The 14,852-nt window shown below is 62.0% G+C and overlaps 1 protein-coding gene across 3 annotated transcripts; it reads right to left on the bottom strand.

The window, feature by feature from the left end:
- Positions 1 to 4,580: 4,580 nt before the first annotated feature.
- Positions 4,581 to 12,159, bottom strand: BSG (basigin (Ok blood group)). 3 transcript variants are annotated; one of them, XM_082623426.1, is made up of 7 exons: positions 12,003 to 12,159; positions 7,127 to 7,283; positions 6,581 to 6,663; positions 6,053 to 6,466; positions 5,462 to 5,486; positions 5,308 to 5,374; positions 4,581 to 4,862 (listed from the first exon to the last, which is right to left on the bottom strand). In XM_082623426.1, the coding sequence occupies exons 1-6, from the start codon at positions 12,067 to 12,069 to the stop codon at positions 5,311 to 5,313; spliced, it is 810 nt and encodes a 269-aa protein (XP_082479552.1). In that variant the 5' UTR covers positions 12,070 to 12,159; the 3' UTR covers positions 4,581 to 4,862; positions 5,308 to 5,310. The 3 variants fall into 3 exon arrangements, with proteins under 3 accessions (XP_082479552.1, XP_082479550.1, XP_082479551.1); XM_082623424.1 differs by having other exon boundaries at positions 4,581 to 4,789; XM_082623425.1 differs by lacking the exon at positions 4,581 to 4,862 and adding an exon at positions 4,869 to 5,196.
- Positions 12,160 to 14,852: the final 2,693 nt, after the last annotated feature.

Raw genomic sequence — 14,852 nt, 5'->3', positions numbered from 1 at the left:
CCGGATGCCCACATGTGAGTCCCGTTGGGCTACCCCATTTCTCTGCCCCTTGGGCTCAGGCTCCAGCCAGCCCCCGCCCCCTAGGCCCCCAGATCTGGGAAGACACTCGAGGCTCTGCTTCTGGGGCTAGAGCCAGGCTGGGGAGTGATTCCTGGCGTCAGGTGACATAGGCCACAAGCCCAGGATTCTTCCCAGCCTCCGCTCCACACCCCAGCTCAACCAGAGTGTCCTGCACAAAGGAGAGACGGGGAGCAGAGATAAGGAAAGGCCTGGAGAAACAGGGAGAGGGGTTGAAGACCACCACTGGCCTCCAGGGACCCTCTGGCCTTCTTAGCACTTTCAGGCCTGACATCATATTGGGTGACTTCACCCACCTGGAGGTCAGGACCATGAGGGTGGAGATGTGACATGTCCCTGCACACAGTAGGTGGGACTCAAGGGCATTGAGTGATGGGCCCATCTGAACAATGGGCAGGCTGAGCCAGGCCATCTCCTGTCCCCATGCAGGCTGTCCTGAGCCCTGGGGGGCCTTCCAGGGGCCACCTCTGCTGTGTCTTCAGTCAGACCCTGCCAGACCCACAGCCAGATGGGTGGACAGGCTGGGCTGCCATCTGCCGTGAGTCTGTGAGAGAGAGAGGCTGGGCAAGCAGCAGAGTTGGCAGTGCCAGGCTGTGGCCCGCCTAGGCAGATGTGTGTTCCAGCTGAAGGGGGATCTTTCATGCTCGCCCTGGGAAGATGTCAGTCCAGGCAGGCCGCCAGAGCCCCAGAGCTCTCGGCTGAGAGCGGGGAGGGGGTGGACCAGCAGCCCAGCCCAAGGACCCACCAGGCCTGGAGAAGCAGAATGGCATCCCTCTCCCAGGGACCTGGCCTGGACCTGCAAGTCACAGAGGAGGACAGGGTCCCAGCCCCTCTCCTGAAGACTGCTCCCCAACACATGGGCTCCACCCTGGGCCAGGCTGCCACCAGCCTCCGTCCCTCCCACCCTGTCTCACCACTTGCCCTGGGCCAGAGCAGTCTTAGCATTCATTCATTCATTCATTCACTAAATACTTATGAGGCACCTGATGGGGGCTGGGATTCAGAAGTGAACCTAACAGGCTGCCCCCAGCCTGGTGGGGTGACAGTCAACACAGCAGATGTGATGTTTAGCAGACATTGTAGTGTCCGTTAGAAGGGGGTGAACTCAACCTGAGCCGGGACAGGGGATGAGGAGGTGTTGGGGGGATGTCTGAAGTCTCACAGAGTGGGTGGTGTCAGAGCCAGGACCTGAGGGGAGGACGGAGCCCAGAGCGGCCGGCAGGTGTCGTGGCCTGTGCAAAGGTCCTCAGGTAGGAGGGTGCCTGGTTGGTGTGAGGAGAAGGGATACTGAGGACCTGGAGAGTGGGGGTGTAGGAGATGAGGACCCAGAGGTGGTGGGGGTGGGGTGGGCTGGGGACAAGCCTGGGCAAACAGGAATAAAACCCGAAGTCAGTTCACAGTGAGTGGTCTGTTACCCAAAGCTGCTGGACTCCCACTTCCCGTGGAAGGAAGCCCCAGTCCCTCCCCACCCAGTTTGCTCCACCTCTTCCTCCCCAGCGCTGGGCTCTGGGCACAGGGGCCTCTAGCAGGCCCAGCTGGCCTGGCCCGAGGCCTTTGCCCTGCTGTCCCGCCCGCAGCTCCCCTCCCCAGCCTCTCAGCACCTCAGCACATGGCCCATGTTTCCTGCTCAGCTGGGGCAGGTCCAGGTCCAAAGCCCTGGAGCCCACAGTTTGGAGGCCCTCTGAGTGCAAAATAGTTAGAGACCAGGGAGACAAAGCCACGCCAGGGTCTTGGCAGGCCCTGGACCAGGGAGGGGTCTCAGAGTTTAAGCTCCGAGGGCTGCCTGGAAAACTCACGGCCAGACTCGAGCAATACTGACTGTCCCCTCAGCCTTGTGTGGCGGGCCTGAGTGCCCACATGTGCCACTGACTTCGGAAGGGGGATGACATCTCCCAATCTGGGCTGTCTGCATGAGCACCATAGTACCGGGCAGCGCGCTGGCGTCCAGCCCCGACTGGAGAGTGACCTTACGTAGGGAGCCCCTCACCCAGGCCTGAGTTTCCTGGCATCTGTGCGATGAGGGTGGGGTCCTCGGCTAACCTTGGATTTCCTTTCCCTGCGGACCTCACTCCCCCTGGGTGGGGTCAGGGACCCGCCCACACCTCTGGCCCATTCCTCCTCACCTCTGCCCCCCTGCTGCCAGGCGAGACCCCTAAATTCCTCTCTTGCTGCCAGCCACCATGGGACCTTGGGGGTGCCCCTGGTGTACAACAGACGTGCTCTTCGTCAGGGCCCCAGAGTGGGGGAGGAACGAGCATGGGGCTTGGGACGCGCCCCCGATGCCTCCAGTGCAGGCCCCGTCCCCGTCCTCGAAGGGCTCCCAGTCCGGAGGGCGGTGGGCCCAGGGAAGGGGTGGGCAGCCTGTGCCCCAGAAGGAAGGCACGCCCAGCCCTGCCCCTCTGCCTCAGCGACTGGGACCCCGAGACAGACCCCGGGTCCTGAGCCTCCAGGCGTTTGCCAAAGATGATCTCACTGGATCCGGTGACTTCCTGTCCCGCCCCTGGGGAAACTGAGGCAGCTCCAGCGGCTGCAGCCAAGAACAGCCCCCAGTGGCACAGGGGGCCGAAGACTGCCAGTGCTCATCAAATGCTCAGTGAGGGAAACATGCAGAGCCGTCTGCCCAGTGGCCCTGTTTGCTGGTCAGGCTTCTCCTAAAAGCACACGTGAGCAGCGTCCCTCTCTGGGGGCCTGGTCCCCTCTCCACACCACATGCCACCCCCTCCTGTCCCCCAAGGCGCTGCCTGCGGACAATCCCGCACTTTCTGTCCGGACAAAGAAACCAGCAGTCGTTCCCGAGCCCCAAGTGTGTGGGCGCCATGGGTGCAGCAGGAAGGTGGGCGGAGCCCCAGCTGGGGTGCAGGTGGGGACACACACAGACCCCGAGCAGGGGACACCCTCACGTGCCCTCCAACATCGAGCCCCAGCCTCAGCAGCGTCCCCAGAGAGGAACCAGCCTCGTCACCTCCTGTGCCGGCAGAACCCCCAGACCCACGTACACCATCAGTGCCAACCACGTGACCCAGTGAACAAGAAGGGATGTACGTCCTTGGGACCAGAGAAAGTTAGATGGTGGGTGCCCGGGACCGAGGGCCCAGCGTGTCCAGCTGGGGGGCACGCAGGACAGGCAGGGCATCCCAAGACCTCTGTAGACAGGGGCTCCCCTGACTTCCTGGGCCCCGGTGCCCTCAGGGGTGTGCATGTGGTGCCCTCTGGTGGTGGCTGGAGGGAATGGCTGGCCAGCCGCAGCCCCTAGCCCCAGCCCCAGCCCCAGCCCCAGGGCTTCGGGGACCAGCGGCCTCAGTTCCTGTGAACTGGAGGGCACCTCCTCCAGGCTGTGCTGTGCAAAGCCCCCGTAAAGGAACCCCTACTCTCCCTGTGGGCGCCCAGGGAAACCAGACCTGCGAGTGACTTTTGTGACACACCTGGTCAGCAGACAGGGGGCAGCCTGGTCCACCCCAAACGCCCCCCCGCACCCCTCCCCCGCATCCCGGGGCTGTGGGATTTGCTGGGCAGAGGCCCTCTCCGTCCCACCTCAGAACCCACTGGGCCTCGAACCGGTGGCCAGTGTGCCAAGTCTGTCAATTTTTGAGGCTTTGGTATGTTGGGATTTGTTTTTGCCAACATTGAAAAATGCAGACTTCACACGAGCCCAGATTTCTGGCTTCTCTGGAGATTTGGGAAGAGCTGGCCCAACACTCTGAGACTCCTGCCTCCCCCGACCAGCAGGTGGCTTGAGACCCTCACCCAGACCTGCAGGTCTGGCAGGGCTCCAGAGGGGGACATGGGGTGACCACAGCCCCGGATGTGGGAAAAGGGTCACCCTGGACAAGCGCTTTCCCCTCTGGCACTGTTTCCCCAGGTGTGCCCAGTGGGAGGCCTAGGTGGTACTTCCCAGAGTCCCAGGGCTCCGCCCCACCTCCTAGGACCTCCTGCTCCACCCCCCCACCCCACCCCACCCCCCGCTTCAACCCCACCTATGCTCCCCCATTCGGCCCAGCTACCGGGATGCAGGCTGGGTAAGCAGGCAACCCCCTTCTCCCCCCGGGGGCTGGTGCAGAGCTGCTCCTGGGGTTCTCTGGGCTGCCCCCCACCCCCAGCTAGAGTCCCAAGAGGGGCAGCCGCACCCCCACACCAGATGTGCCTCGGGACAGACTCCCAGCTCGAGTGAGGCCCCAGCTGCTCACCTACCCCTCAGACCACCGAAGGCACCGGGAGCGTTCTGACCAGGACAGCTGGGGGCCTGGCAGCGGTGGCTGATGGCCGCCCATCCCGACCTGGGGGCCCACCAGAAGGCTGCCTTGGTTTTGTCCAGATACCCTTTGAAGGGCAGAAGCAGGCTTAGAAGAACTGGAGAGCCAGTCCTGCTGCAGTGGTCCGTCCACCACTCCCGGCTTTACCTGTCACCCAGCCCCCGTGCACCCTAACCTCATTACGCCTCACCGGCTGAACCCCCCACGAGCTTTCTTGGTGAGACCCAGGCTCGGTGCAGACAGGAGCCGGTAGAGGATGAGGGGTCAGACTTTATTGGGGAGTAGGAAGGTGGGGTGGGGAGAGAGGCCCATCACAGTGGCTCCTGCTCCGAGAAGAGCAGCAGACACCCTCTTCCTGGGTGTGTGGACAGGGCGGCCACGTGCTCAGACCTGCAATGACCCGACAGCACTGGCTTCTCACGGCAGGATGCTTGGCACCGCGGCTCCGTCGTCTGGACCTTCTGCAGAGGGCAGGGACTTGGCTCCAGCCCCACACAGCCGAGCAGTCTCAGGAGGTGGACCTGGGGCGGGAGCCTCAGAAAAAGGGCCATCTGTCCTCCACACCCAGACCAGGAGACCAACAGCCCAGGGGACGCGAGGGGACGGGTGGTGGGGGCGGCAGGGGCCTCACACAAACCTCACGACTCCCCTGGGGGGCTCACGAGATGGTTAAAAAAGAAAAGCAAAGCCCCTAAGGGGCAGAATTCTACACACAGAAAACCCTAGTTTAGTTTTTCTTTAAAAAGGTGAGAAAACATGTGATTTGAATGCACAACGTGGTTTGCTTTTGCCAGGTGGGTTTCTGTAAGAGGAAAGGGCGCGGGGTTGTACAAATGCTGGGATGGGCGCCTGCAGACTCTTCCTGGTCCTGCGGGGTTGGGGGGGGGAAGGGGCGGGGAGCTTGGACCAGCCTCAGGAGCAGGAGCCCCGCCCTCGGCCCCCCGCCCTCCCCTCCCCTCACGCCCTCCCCTCCCCTCACCTCTCAGCTGGAGTTCCTCTGGCGAACGTTCTTGTCTTTGTCGTTCACGTGGTGCCCGCTGCTCTTCCTGGTGACAGGAGGACCAGACAGCTGCCCCTCACGCCTCCCAGCTCCGCCCAGCGACCCGCCCGCCCCCAGCGAGGCAGGGACTTACAGCGGAGCAGAGCCGTTGTCCTCATCTGTGCAGGCGCACGGCCACATGCAAGAGAGGAGGACGGGCCGTCAGCGGCGGTCTGCACGCCAGGCCACGCACCGGGCGGCCCCATCCCGCGGGGCGCTGCCCTCAGCTTCCCCGACTGCAATGTGGGGGCCAGCCCGCCCCAGCACACACACCCTCACGTGAGCTGTCTGGGGTCTCAGTGTGAGGGGCACCTGGGGGCCCTGCCTGACCCCCAGCCCTGCCCACGGGAAGACGCCCAGTGGCCCCATCACACAAGGCCAGGGGCTTGCTTGGTGCTACAGCCCTGGGCCCAAAGCAGCCTCCACAGGTGGAGACCAAGCCAATGGAGGAGCACTCACCGCAGAGAACGCCTGCTGGCAGCCCAGTGAGGACGAGAGAGGGGCAGGTGAGGCCGTAAGGGCCGACACACACCCCCAGCCAGGGAAGGGGGCGGGTGCCCCAGGGAGGCCCTGGGACACGGTGGCCAAGGGGGCTAACCCTCAGGCCCACACTCCCGGACAGCGGCCCCGGCCCCAGGGGTCCCCCCACCAGGAGGGGAGCAGAGGGTGTGTGGGGCCGGCTCACCATCTAGGACCTCGTCCGGCTTCCGCCGCTTCTCGTAGATGAAGATGACGGTGACCAGCACAAGCACCTCGGCCACGATGCCCAGGAAGGGCCAGAGGGCGGCAAAGCGGTTGCGCACGCGCAGCGTGATGACCGCCTGGCCAGAGCCCTCTGAGCTGGTGCCGTTGCAGACATACTTGCCGGGGTCTGAGCTCAGGTCCAGGTCTGGGATATGCAGCTCCGTCCTGGTCTCCGAGGAGACCACGAAGAACTTGTTCTGGGAGCTGTTAGCAATGGCCTGGTCCCCAGAGTCGGTCATCTTGGACCACATCCAGTCGGTGACGGGCGGGAAGGAGTCCGACTTGCAGGCCAGCACCACAGTCTCCCCCTCGGTGGCGTGCTCCGACTTCTTCACCGCCTTGACACTGGGGGGCCCTGCGGGGAGGAGGGCGGGCTGGAGCCTGACGCCGGGGGCCGCGGGGCCGGAGATGGAGCTGCCCTGCCCGCCTCCACCCCAGCCCCTCAGGCCCGGGGCCCCCAGGAGCCCACCCTTCACTTCCAGGTTGGTGCGGCCCGCATGCTCTGGAAGGAAGATGCAGGAGTACTGGCCCGAGCGGTCGTCCGAGTCCACGCTGCAGGCAGACGCCGTGAGCGGGGTGTGAGCCGAGAAGCTTCTGTCCAAACCCTGCCGGGCGGGGGCGGGGGGGATGCCTCCCCAGGGAGGAGGGACCAGGAGGTGCAGGGGCGGCAGGCAGCTTACCCCACACCCACATCCAGGAGCCCTGGGCTTCCAGAGCCGCTCCTCCCCCCAGACAAGGCTCCGCAGTGGCCCCGGCGGTGCTCAGAACCCAGCAAGCCAGGGACCGGGGTCCCCAATGCGCCGGAAGGAGGGACGGGTCTTGGAGGTGGTGAAGTCTGGCAGCCACTGGACCCTCCCTGCATCCCAGGCCTCAGCCGTCTCCAAACCCCCGTCTGAGCCCGTTCCCAACGTCTGTCCAGAGCCAGCCCACCGACTACAACCTCCTTACTCGCTGATCATAGGCCCCTGGAGACCAGGCAGGCCCCGCCCTTTCCTGCTAGGGCAGCCTCACTCACTGGTACTCCGTCCTCAGGCCAGGCAGCGCGTCCTCCTTCAGCACCTTGCCCCCCTTCACCCAGCGGTGGCCCACGATCTCGGTGGTGCTGTGATTCAAGGCGCATGTGAGGCGGGTTCTGGAGCCATCATCATCTACGGAAGTCCAGATCGTGCTCCCTGGGCAGCCAAAGAAGAGAAGAGAACGGTGTCGGGGGAGAACCCAAGGAGCCTGCCACTTCTCCCAACCCCAACTCCCCAGAGGGAGAGAAGCCAGGGCTGGTACCCAGACCTCAGAACCGCATGGGGCTCCTGGAAGGCCCTCCCCTCGGGGTCTGGGGCAGGATTCTGCCAGGAATTGTCCTAACTGGCTGGGCCTTGGACGTGGGAACAGCAGCAGCGCCCACCCCGGCCCCAGAACAAGGACCAGGGCAGCGACTGCTGGGTCCAGCCCCGCAGCCCCAAAAGGCCTTTTCGGAAAGTTGAAGTCCATCACCGCCCAGGTCACCACCCCCGCTCTGGGTAGTCTTGCATTTTCCCCCTCTCTCCCACAACCAAGGCAAGGCCACCGGTGGGGGTGGGGGTGGGACAGGTGTGCTCAGGCCACGGGGGCCAGGGGGCTGCAGCGGCCCCGTCCTGGAGGTGCCTGCTTCTCAGAAGGCCGCATGTGCCCCAAACCTCCATACAAATGACAGTCTGTCCTCCTGCCTGGGACGCTGGGGTGACTCCCAGCAGCCCTTCCGCTCAATTTCCAACCAGGCAAGCCTCCCCGTTCGTTACGACCTTCTCTTTAGGAACCAAAATGTGAAGCCAGTTAGAACCAGACAGTGAGAAGTGCGCTGACAGCTCTGGAGCCAGGAGACGGGGCTTGAGCTGGGGAGGGCTCCTCTCCAGGGACCGGGGGCAGGAGACCCCAGACCTCTGGGCTTTCAGGGAGGGGGCCAGGACGGCAGAACAGAATGAGGACCCCTTTGCTGGGGGTCAGGGGGTCAGGCCGCACCTCCAGATGCTGACCTTCAGTGAATGTCCACACCAGAGCCCTATCCCAGGGCTGGGACCAGGTGTCCTGGGGATACTCCTGTGAAACCACCCGGGATCCCGGGGCAGCTGTCCTTGGGGACAGTGGGGACTTTATAAAGCCGGGTCCAAGGCACAGTTGTGTCTACCAGGAAGCACCTGTTTCTCCAGAACATCACCCACACCCACGCACCCGAGGCGACCCTTGGAGAAGGCCACGCTCACAGGACTTGGGCACAGAGGGTGCCAGCCCAGAGCCCTCTGGCATAAAATCAGGTGAAAGCAGAATCCAGGACTGCACTGGAACAGTTCAGCCAGTAGGAAAGCAGCCAGGCCGCGGGGCCCCAATACCCACCGGGCAGGCCGCCACCCCGGACCCCCGCTTCCTCACTGGGCTCACACGGTGACTTCTGACAGCACAACTGTGTGAGCACAGACAAAGCACATGAAGCTGAGCAGAATGATCGCAGGTCACGAGCCCCGGCTGGACTTGGCACCAGGAACCCTCCGGCTGATGCCCAATAATCCAAACCAGAGGCAAGATGTCCTGACAGCAGGAGAAGATGGTGTCCGGCCGCACAGGACAGCAGAGCCTGCTCGGGCTCCCCCATCCTCACGGACTCCTTAGCCGCTAAGAAAATTAAAGCTCAAATCCCAGGGCAGACTTCACAGCTGGGCAGCTTTCTGGAACGACTGCGGGCAAAGCGCACATCTCCCTGGGCGTCTGAGATCCCGCCTGGGCCTGTGTGTTAGGTCCTGGGTGGGCTGGCCGCACGCAGGCCCCCGCGCCCCGGCTGCATTCCAGTCTGGAGGACGCCAGCCTCCCTTGGGTGGAAGAGGCGGGACCCAAGGCCAGCCTGTGCACAGAACACGTGCAGGGCCTGGCGGGGCCTCTTCCTGAGCCTCCAGTCCTCACCTCCCCGCCTATGGCCACCTGCTGGCTCTTTCTTTAAAAGGGGACGGGACATCTCAGAAGTCCGGGCCAGCAGGGACTGAAGCAAAGGAGGCCCCTCTGCCGCTCCAGGTGCTCCCCGCTCCCAGGGGCACACCCGCAGCAGTGCCCGCATGTGTGCACGGACAGGTAGGTGCAGAGACACACGCGGCACGTGTGTGCGCACCGGCCGTGTAGGAGAGCACACCTGGCTGGCCACAAGGCCCCGGGCACAGGCCGACCTTCACGTCCGCCCACTGGCCGCTCAGGCCTCAGGCCAGGCGGTTACAGGCAGACAGGGGCGTGAGGCTGGACCTCTGCGTCACTTTCACCAAAGGCCTCTGGAAACCCGCATTTCTCCATCAAGATTTCCCAAGACGGCAGAACCAGCAGCTCCGTACAGAGCTGGGAGGTGAGTCAGGGCAGGAAGTGAGGCCAGAGGCGGCGCTTCGCCCAGACAGGGCCTGCCTCTGCACCCTAGAGCCTTGGACAGGGGTGCTCAGGCAGGTCTTACCCAGGCCCCACCCTGCCTCCTGGAGGAGAGAGGAGTGGCCGCAGGTCTCCTCCAGGCGGCAGCAGGGCGGAGCCTCAGCTCTCAGAGAGGGGCAGAGGTGGGCCCCAGCTCCACCCCTCCCAGGTGTCTGCAGAGGCCAACGGGCTGGCCAGCCTCGCCCAGGAGAGCCCTCCCTGCCTGAGGCCCCACAGGCCGACACCCCTGTCCTGGCCAGAGGGACACATGCAGCAAGGGAGCCAGCCCATCAGCCCCAGTGACCTGCCACATGCCGGTCACCCATCCTCAACAGGCCGGGTCACTCCAAGGGGGGTGCCGGGTTGTGGCCCCCAGGGCCACCAGAGACCGCTGCCACAGGGGATGTAACATCTGTGACACTGACAGATCACTGGGACAGGGCCATTAGAAAGAATGCCTCAAAATGCTCCTCAGGGTGCGGTGACGGAAAAAGGGTGAAAAGCCCACTCTCCAGAACCCCCAGCCACGCCCAGTGCCCAGGAGGCCCGGGGCAGCACCCCAAGAACTCACAGGGGCCCCGGCCGTGCACAGGCAGGCCCTCGCAGAGCCCCGGGAACCCGAGAGTGCCTGACCCTCCTTCCCGACCATGTGACCGCAACCCATGTTCTCAAGTAAAGTCACCTTCATCTAAAAACAGCCACCCCTCCTCTGTGCCCACTCGGCGGCCGGGCTGGGCGGGGCGCAGGGCCAGGCAGGCCTCGGGTACACATCCTGGGGGGAGCTCTCGGGACGAGGCGGTGGCCAGGAGAGACCGCCTCTGGGAGGCCAACCCCGGGCTGCTCACCCCTCTAATCCTGCGGGCCGGGGGCTCCGGCCCCTCACCCGAGGCTCAGAGAGGGACCCAGCTAGCAAGCCCGTGCCTGCCCACCAGCCCCGCCAGGACCACAGGGCCCTGCACAGCCTGGAGAGCAGGGCTCTCCCAGCAGGAGGACCATCCTGGGGCCTCAGGCGATGGGGGCGCCGAAGACACCTGCTCCAGCAGAGTCCCCTGAGGCAGGTTTCTGGAGAGCTGACCTGGCCAGGAAAGGCAAACACAGCCACGAACTCACTCACCCCAGGCAGAAAAAGGACGGGTGACCCAGACTTTCAGGTCTTTCCCAGAGTCCCTGGGAAAGGTGGAAAGTGAAAAAGGAGAACAAGGCACAGATACAGCCCCAGGGGGATTCAGACTCAGCGTAAATAAACCAGGACCACCCACTGCACACACCCACGTGGTGGGAGTGTGTAAGAGCAACCCCACAGACAAGGGTGATGGATCGGAGCTGTGCCCCCAGCAGAACACCGAGGGCCCTCCTTCCCCGCTGGCTGGCAAGGGCTGCGTCTAAAGGGCTCAAGCTGCCAGGCACTCACCTTGCCTGCTAGGGGCCTTGTCCAGAGGCCGGTGAATAAATGGCCGTTTTGATTATGAGGCAAAAGAAAGAGACGAACAGAGATCTAAAAGTAGGTCAGCAGTAAGCCGGTGAAGCTTCTCTAAGGGGCAGCCCCTCCCATGCCCTAGGGCAGCTGCCACCCCCCTCAGAGCCCACCTGCTCCTCCCTCCCTTGGGGGAAGAGCCCCAGACCCTGCTGGTCTGCACTTTGTTCTCTACACGCTGGTCACTATAAATCGTTAACCCAGAACCAAACGGGAAGTCGTACTCCATACAGGAAAAAAAATCTCACTTTCAGGCAAAAGAGAGGCTGCCCTGCTTTCTCCCAGAAAAGCACGCCTTAACCCATTTTGCTGTGAGCATTCTCTAAACCACGTCTGCCCACCCAACAGGCTGCCCCTCCCGTGAGGAGCTCCGTTTGAGAGTCTGTAAAAACAGTCCCCCCCCACAGTTCCTGCTCTGAGCCGGAGAGCTCACGGTGACCTTAGAACACCTCCCCTCCCGGCCGGGGCCTCTGTTTCCATCCCTGTAAAAACAGGAGAGTAGACCAGCCTCCACCTTCTTCTGGGCCCCGAAATCAGACAAAAACGAAGGAAGCAGAGTGTATGCCTCCCCACAAGGGTTTAAGTGTTCGGGCGACTCCAGGGACAAGTGCAGAGCCAGAGCGAGACACGGGACCTAAATCCCGGGAAGAAGGACAATCCCTCCGGCCGGAAAGCCGACCCGGCTCAGGGGCCGTCACGTGCCTGGGTGCCCGCGCCCCGTGAGAATAATAGCCCACCTCCTGGATGACAGCCAGGGCCTGGGCGCCCGGGGGCTCCCCTGCGGCCCCCGCCCAAGCACTCCGAGCAGGAAAGTCCCTCCTAAGCTGCCTCGCGCAATTCGGCTTCAGCTCGGAGTCTCCCTCCCCACCCCCCGGGCTGGGTCTCCCTCCACCGGCCGGGTTCTCCTCCCTCTCGCCCGGGCTGGGGTCTCCCCTGGAGCAGAGAGCGGGCCGCCCCCAGCCAGGCCAGACCACCAGCAGGCTTCGCGCCCTCACTCCAAGGTGCTTACCTGCCACGAAGCCGCCCTGAGCGCTCAGCAGCACGAGTCCCAGCACCACGAGCCGCACGGCCGCCATGTCCCGCCGTCCCGCCGTCCCGTCGTCCCCGCGCAACCGCCGCCCGCGGCACTATAAGAACCGGACAGCCGCCGGGCGCGCGCACGCAGGCGGCGTCGCGGGGGGGCGCGCACGGTGAGTCGGCCACCACCTGCGCACGCGCGCGAACGCATGTACGCACGCGCGGACCCGGCTGACTCGCGCTACGGAAGGCGAATGGGCGGCGCCACGTGACCACCCCGGGGGGCCACGCGCTGCGGTCAGGGGCGAGGCTATGTTGCTAGGAAACGGGGCGGGGCCTGCGAGACCGGGCGGGGGCCAGCTGTCCTTCCTAGTTTGAGTTAAGACCTTAACTTTACGCTCGAAGTGTAAATTTCTCAACTTATGTGTAGTTTGCCATAGTGCAAAAAATTTAAAAAGAATCGAGGGAGGCGATGGGGATCCCTGTGAACAGGTGGGATGTGTCCCCTGGGGTGAGGCTGCCAGGTTTAGCAAATAAAAATAGCTGGACAGCAGTTAAGTTTGAGTTTGAGGCAGAGAATGAGTAATTTCTTAGTGTAAGTGTCCCGTGCAAGTGTTTGAACACAGTTTTGCAAGGAAAGTATCACCATTTACCTGATTCAAATGTAACTGGCCGTCCTGTATTTGGCTGGAACACCTACACTGAGGTCCCCGTGTTTTACAACAAATACTTCTAAAAAGGACAAAATACTTTCAAACAAAACCAGGGTATGCAGTCTTTGTGACCTTGGACTAGGCAATGGTATCTTACATATGTCACCAAAAGCACAAGCAACAGCAACAAAAAATCAGATAAATTGGAATTCATCAAAATTAAAAACTTTTGTGCTTCAGAGAAGAAAGTGAAAAGACAACCCAAGGAATGGGAGAAAATACTGGTAATTCATGTATCTGATAAGGGACTTGTATCTAGAATATATAAAGAACACTTACAACTCAACTTTTTTTTTAACTCAAGTTAAAAAAAATTTTTTTATTTATTTGGCTCCGGCATGGGGATTTTTGTTGCCGTGCGTGAGGTCTTTGTTGCGGCGTGCAGGATCCTTTTTTTTTGTTTGTTTGTTTTTTATTATTATTATTATTTTTTTTGCGGTACGCGGGCCTCTCACTGTTGTGGCCTCTCCCGTTGCGGAGCACAGGCTCCGGACGCGCAGGCTCAGCGGCCATGGCTCACGGGCCCAGCCGCTCCGCGGCATGTGGGATCTTCTCGGACTGGGGCACGAACCCGTGTCCCCTGCATCGGCAGGCGGACTCTCAACCACTGCGCCACCAGGGAAGCCCCCTTTTTTTTTTTATTGCGGCTTGCGGGATCTTCATTGTCGCATGTGTGCTCTTAGTTGTGGCATGCGAGATCTAGTTCCCTGATCAGGGATGGAACCCGGCCCCCCTGCATCGGGAGTGCAGAGTCTTAACCACTGGACCACCAGGGAAGTCCCTTAACTCAACTCTTAAAAAGGACAAATAACCCAATTAAAAAATGGACAGGGCTTCCCTGGTGGCGCAGTGGTTGAGAGTCCGCCTGCCGATGCAGGGGACACGGGTTCGTGCCCCGGTCTGGGAAGGTCCCACATGCCGCGGAGTGGCTGGGCCCATGAGCCATGGCCGCTGAGCCTGCGCGTCCAGAGCCTGTGCTCCGCAATGGGAGAGGCCACGACAGTGAGAGGCCCAAGTACCGCAAAAACAAACAAACAAACAAAAATGGACAAAGGATCTGAAAACACATTTCTCCAAAGAAGACATGCAAATAACATTAGCACATGAGAAGATGCTCAGGGGAAGGCAGGCAGAAACCACAGTGAGACATCACTTCACACCCACCACGATGGCCCTCATCAGAAGGGCAGAAAATAACAAGATGAGGAAGTGGAACCCTGGGCAGGACTGGTGAGGAGGTGAAATGGTGCAGCCGCTCCTCAAAACGTTAAACAGAGTGACCACCTGACCCAGCAATGCCAGTCCTAGGTGTGTGCCGCAGAGAACTGAAAACTCACGTCCATACAGAAACTTCCACTGCAATGTTCACAGCAGCACAGCAGCCAAAAAGTGGAACAGCCCGAATGCCCATCAGTGGGTGAATGAATAAAGAAAATGTGGTCCCTCCACACATGGGAACGTCACTCAGCCAGGAAAAGGGGTGAAGCCCTGACCTTGCTACCACGTGGATGGACCCTGAGAACACGATGCTCAGTGAGAGAAGCCAGACACAGAAGGACACACCGTGTGTGATTCCATTGATGGGAAACATCCAAAACAGGCAGATGCACAGGGACAGACAGTGGGTTCGTGGTTGTTGGGCTGGGGAGGGGGAGGGGGGTGACTGCTCATGGCGATGGGGTTGCTTTCTAGGGTGATGAAATGTTCTAAAACTGATCGTGATGCTGAGTGCTCAACTCTGTGAAGGTACCAGAACTGTTAACGCTTTCATGGGTGAATTGTATGGTATGTGAATCATCTCAGTCAAAAAATGTGGTGCTGTGGATCAGGGGGCACCGCTTTAGATGAGGGGCCAGGTGGCCTCTTGGAGGTGACGACATTGGAGGTGACACGTGTATGAGGAGGGGCAGCAGCCCCTGGAGGGCTGAGCTGTGAGTCTGGGAGCAGCCTGTCAGGGGCAGGGGGAGGCAGCTGGAGGAGGAGCCTGGGCAGAGCCGGCAGAGCCCTTGCCGCGAGGCCAGGGATCCTGGAGGAAAAGGCTAGAAGGGTGTGGCAGAGGGGCCAGGACAGAGGCCTCTCCTCCGCGCTGGCAGGCTCAGCAAGGCTGCACGGAGCGGGGTGGAGAAGGA

This window comes from Mesoplodon mirus (genome assembly GCF_964341445.2).
Source record: "Mesoplodon mirus genome assembly, chromosome: 5".
NCBI classification, from domain to species: domain Eukaryota; kingdom Metazoa; phylum Chordata; class Mammalia; order Artiodactyla; family Ziphiidae; genus Mesoplodon; species Mesoplodon mirus.
Note: the sequence above shows the minus strand (reverse complement) of the source record. Positions and strands in the feature narration are given on the sequence as shown.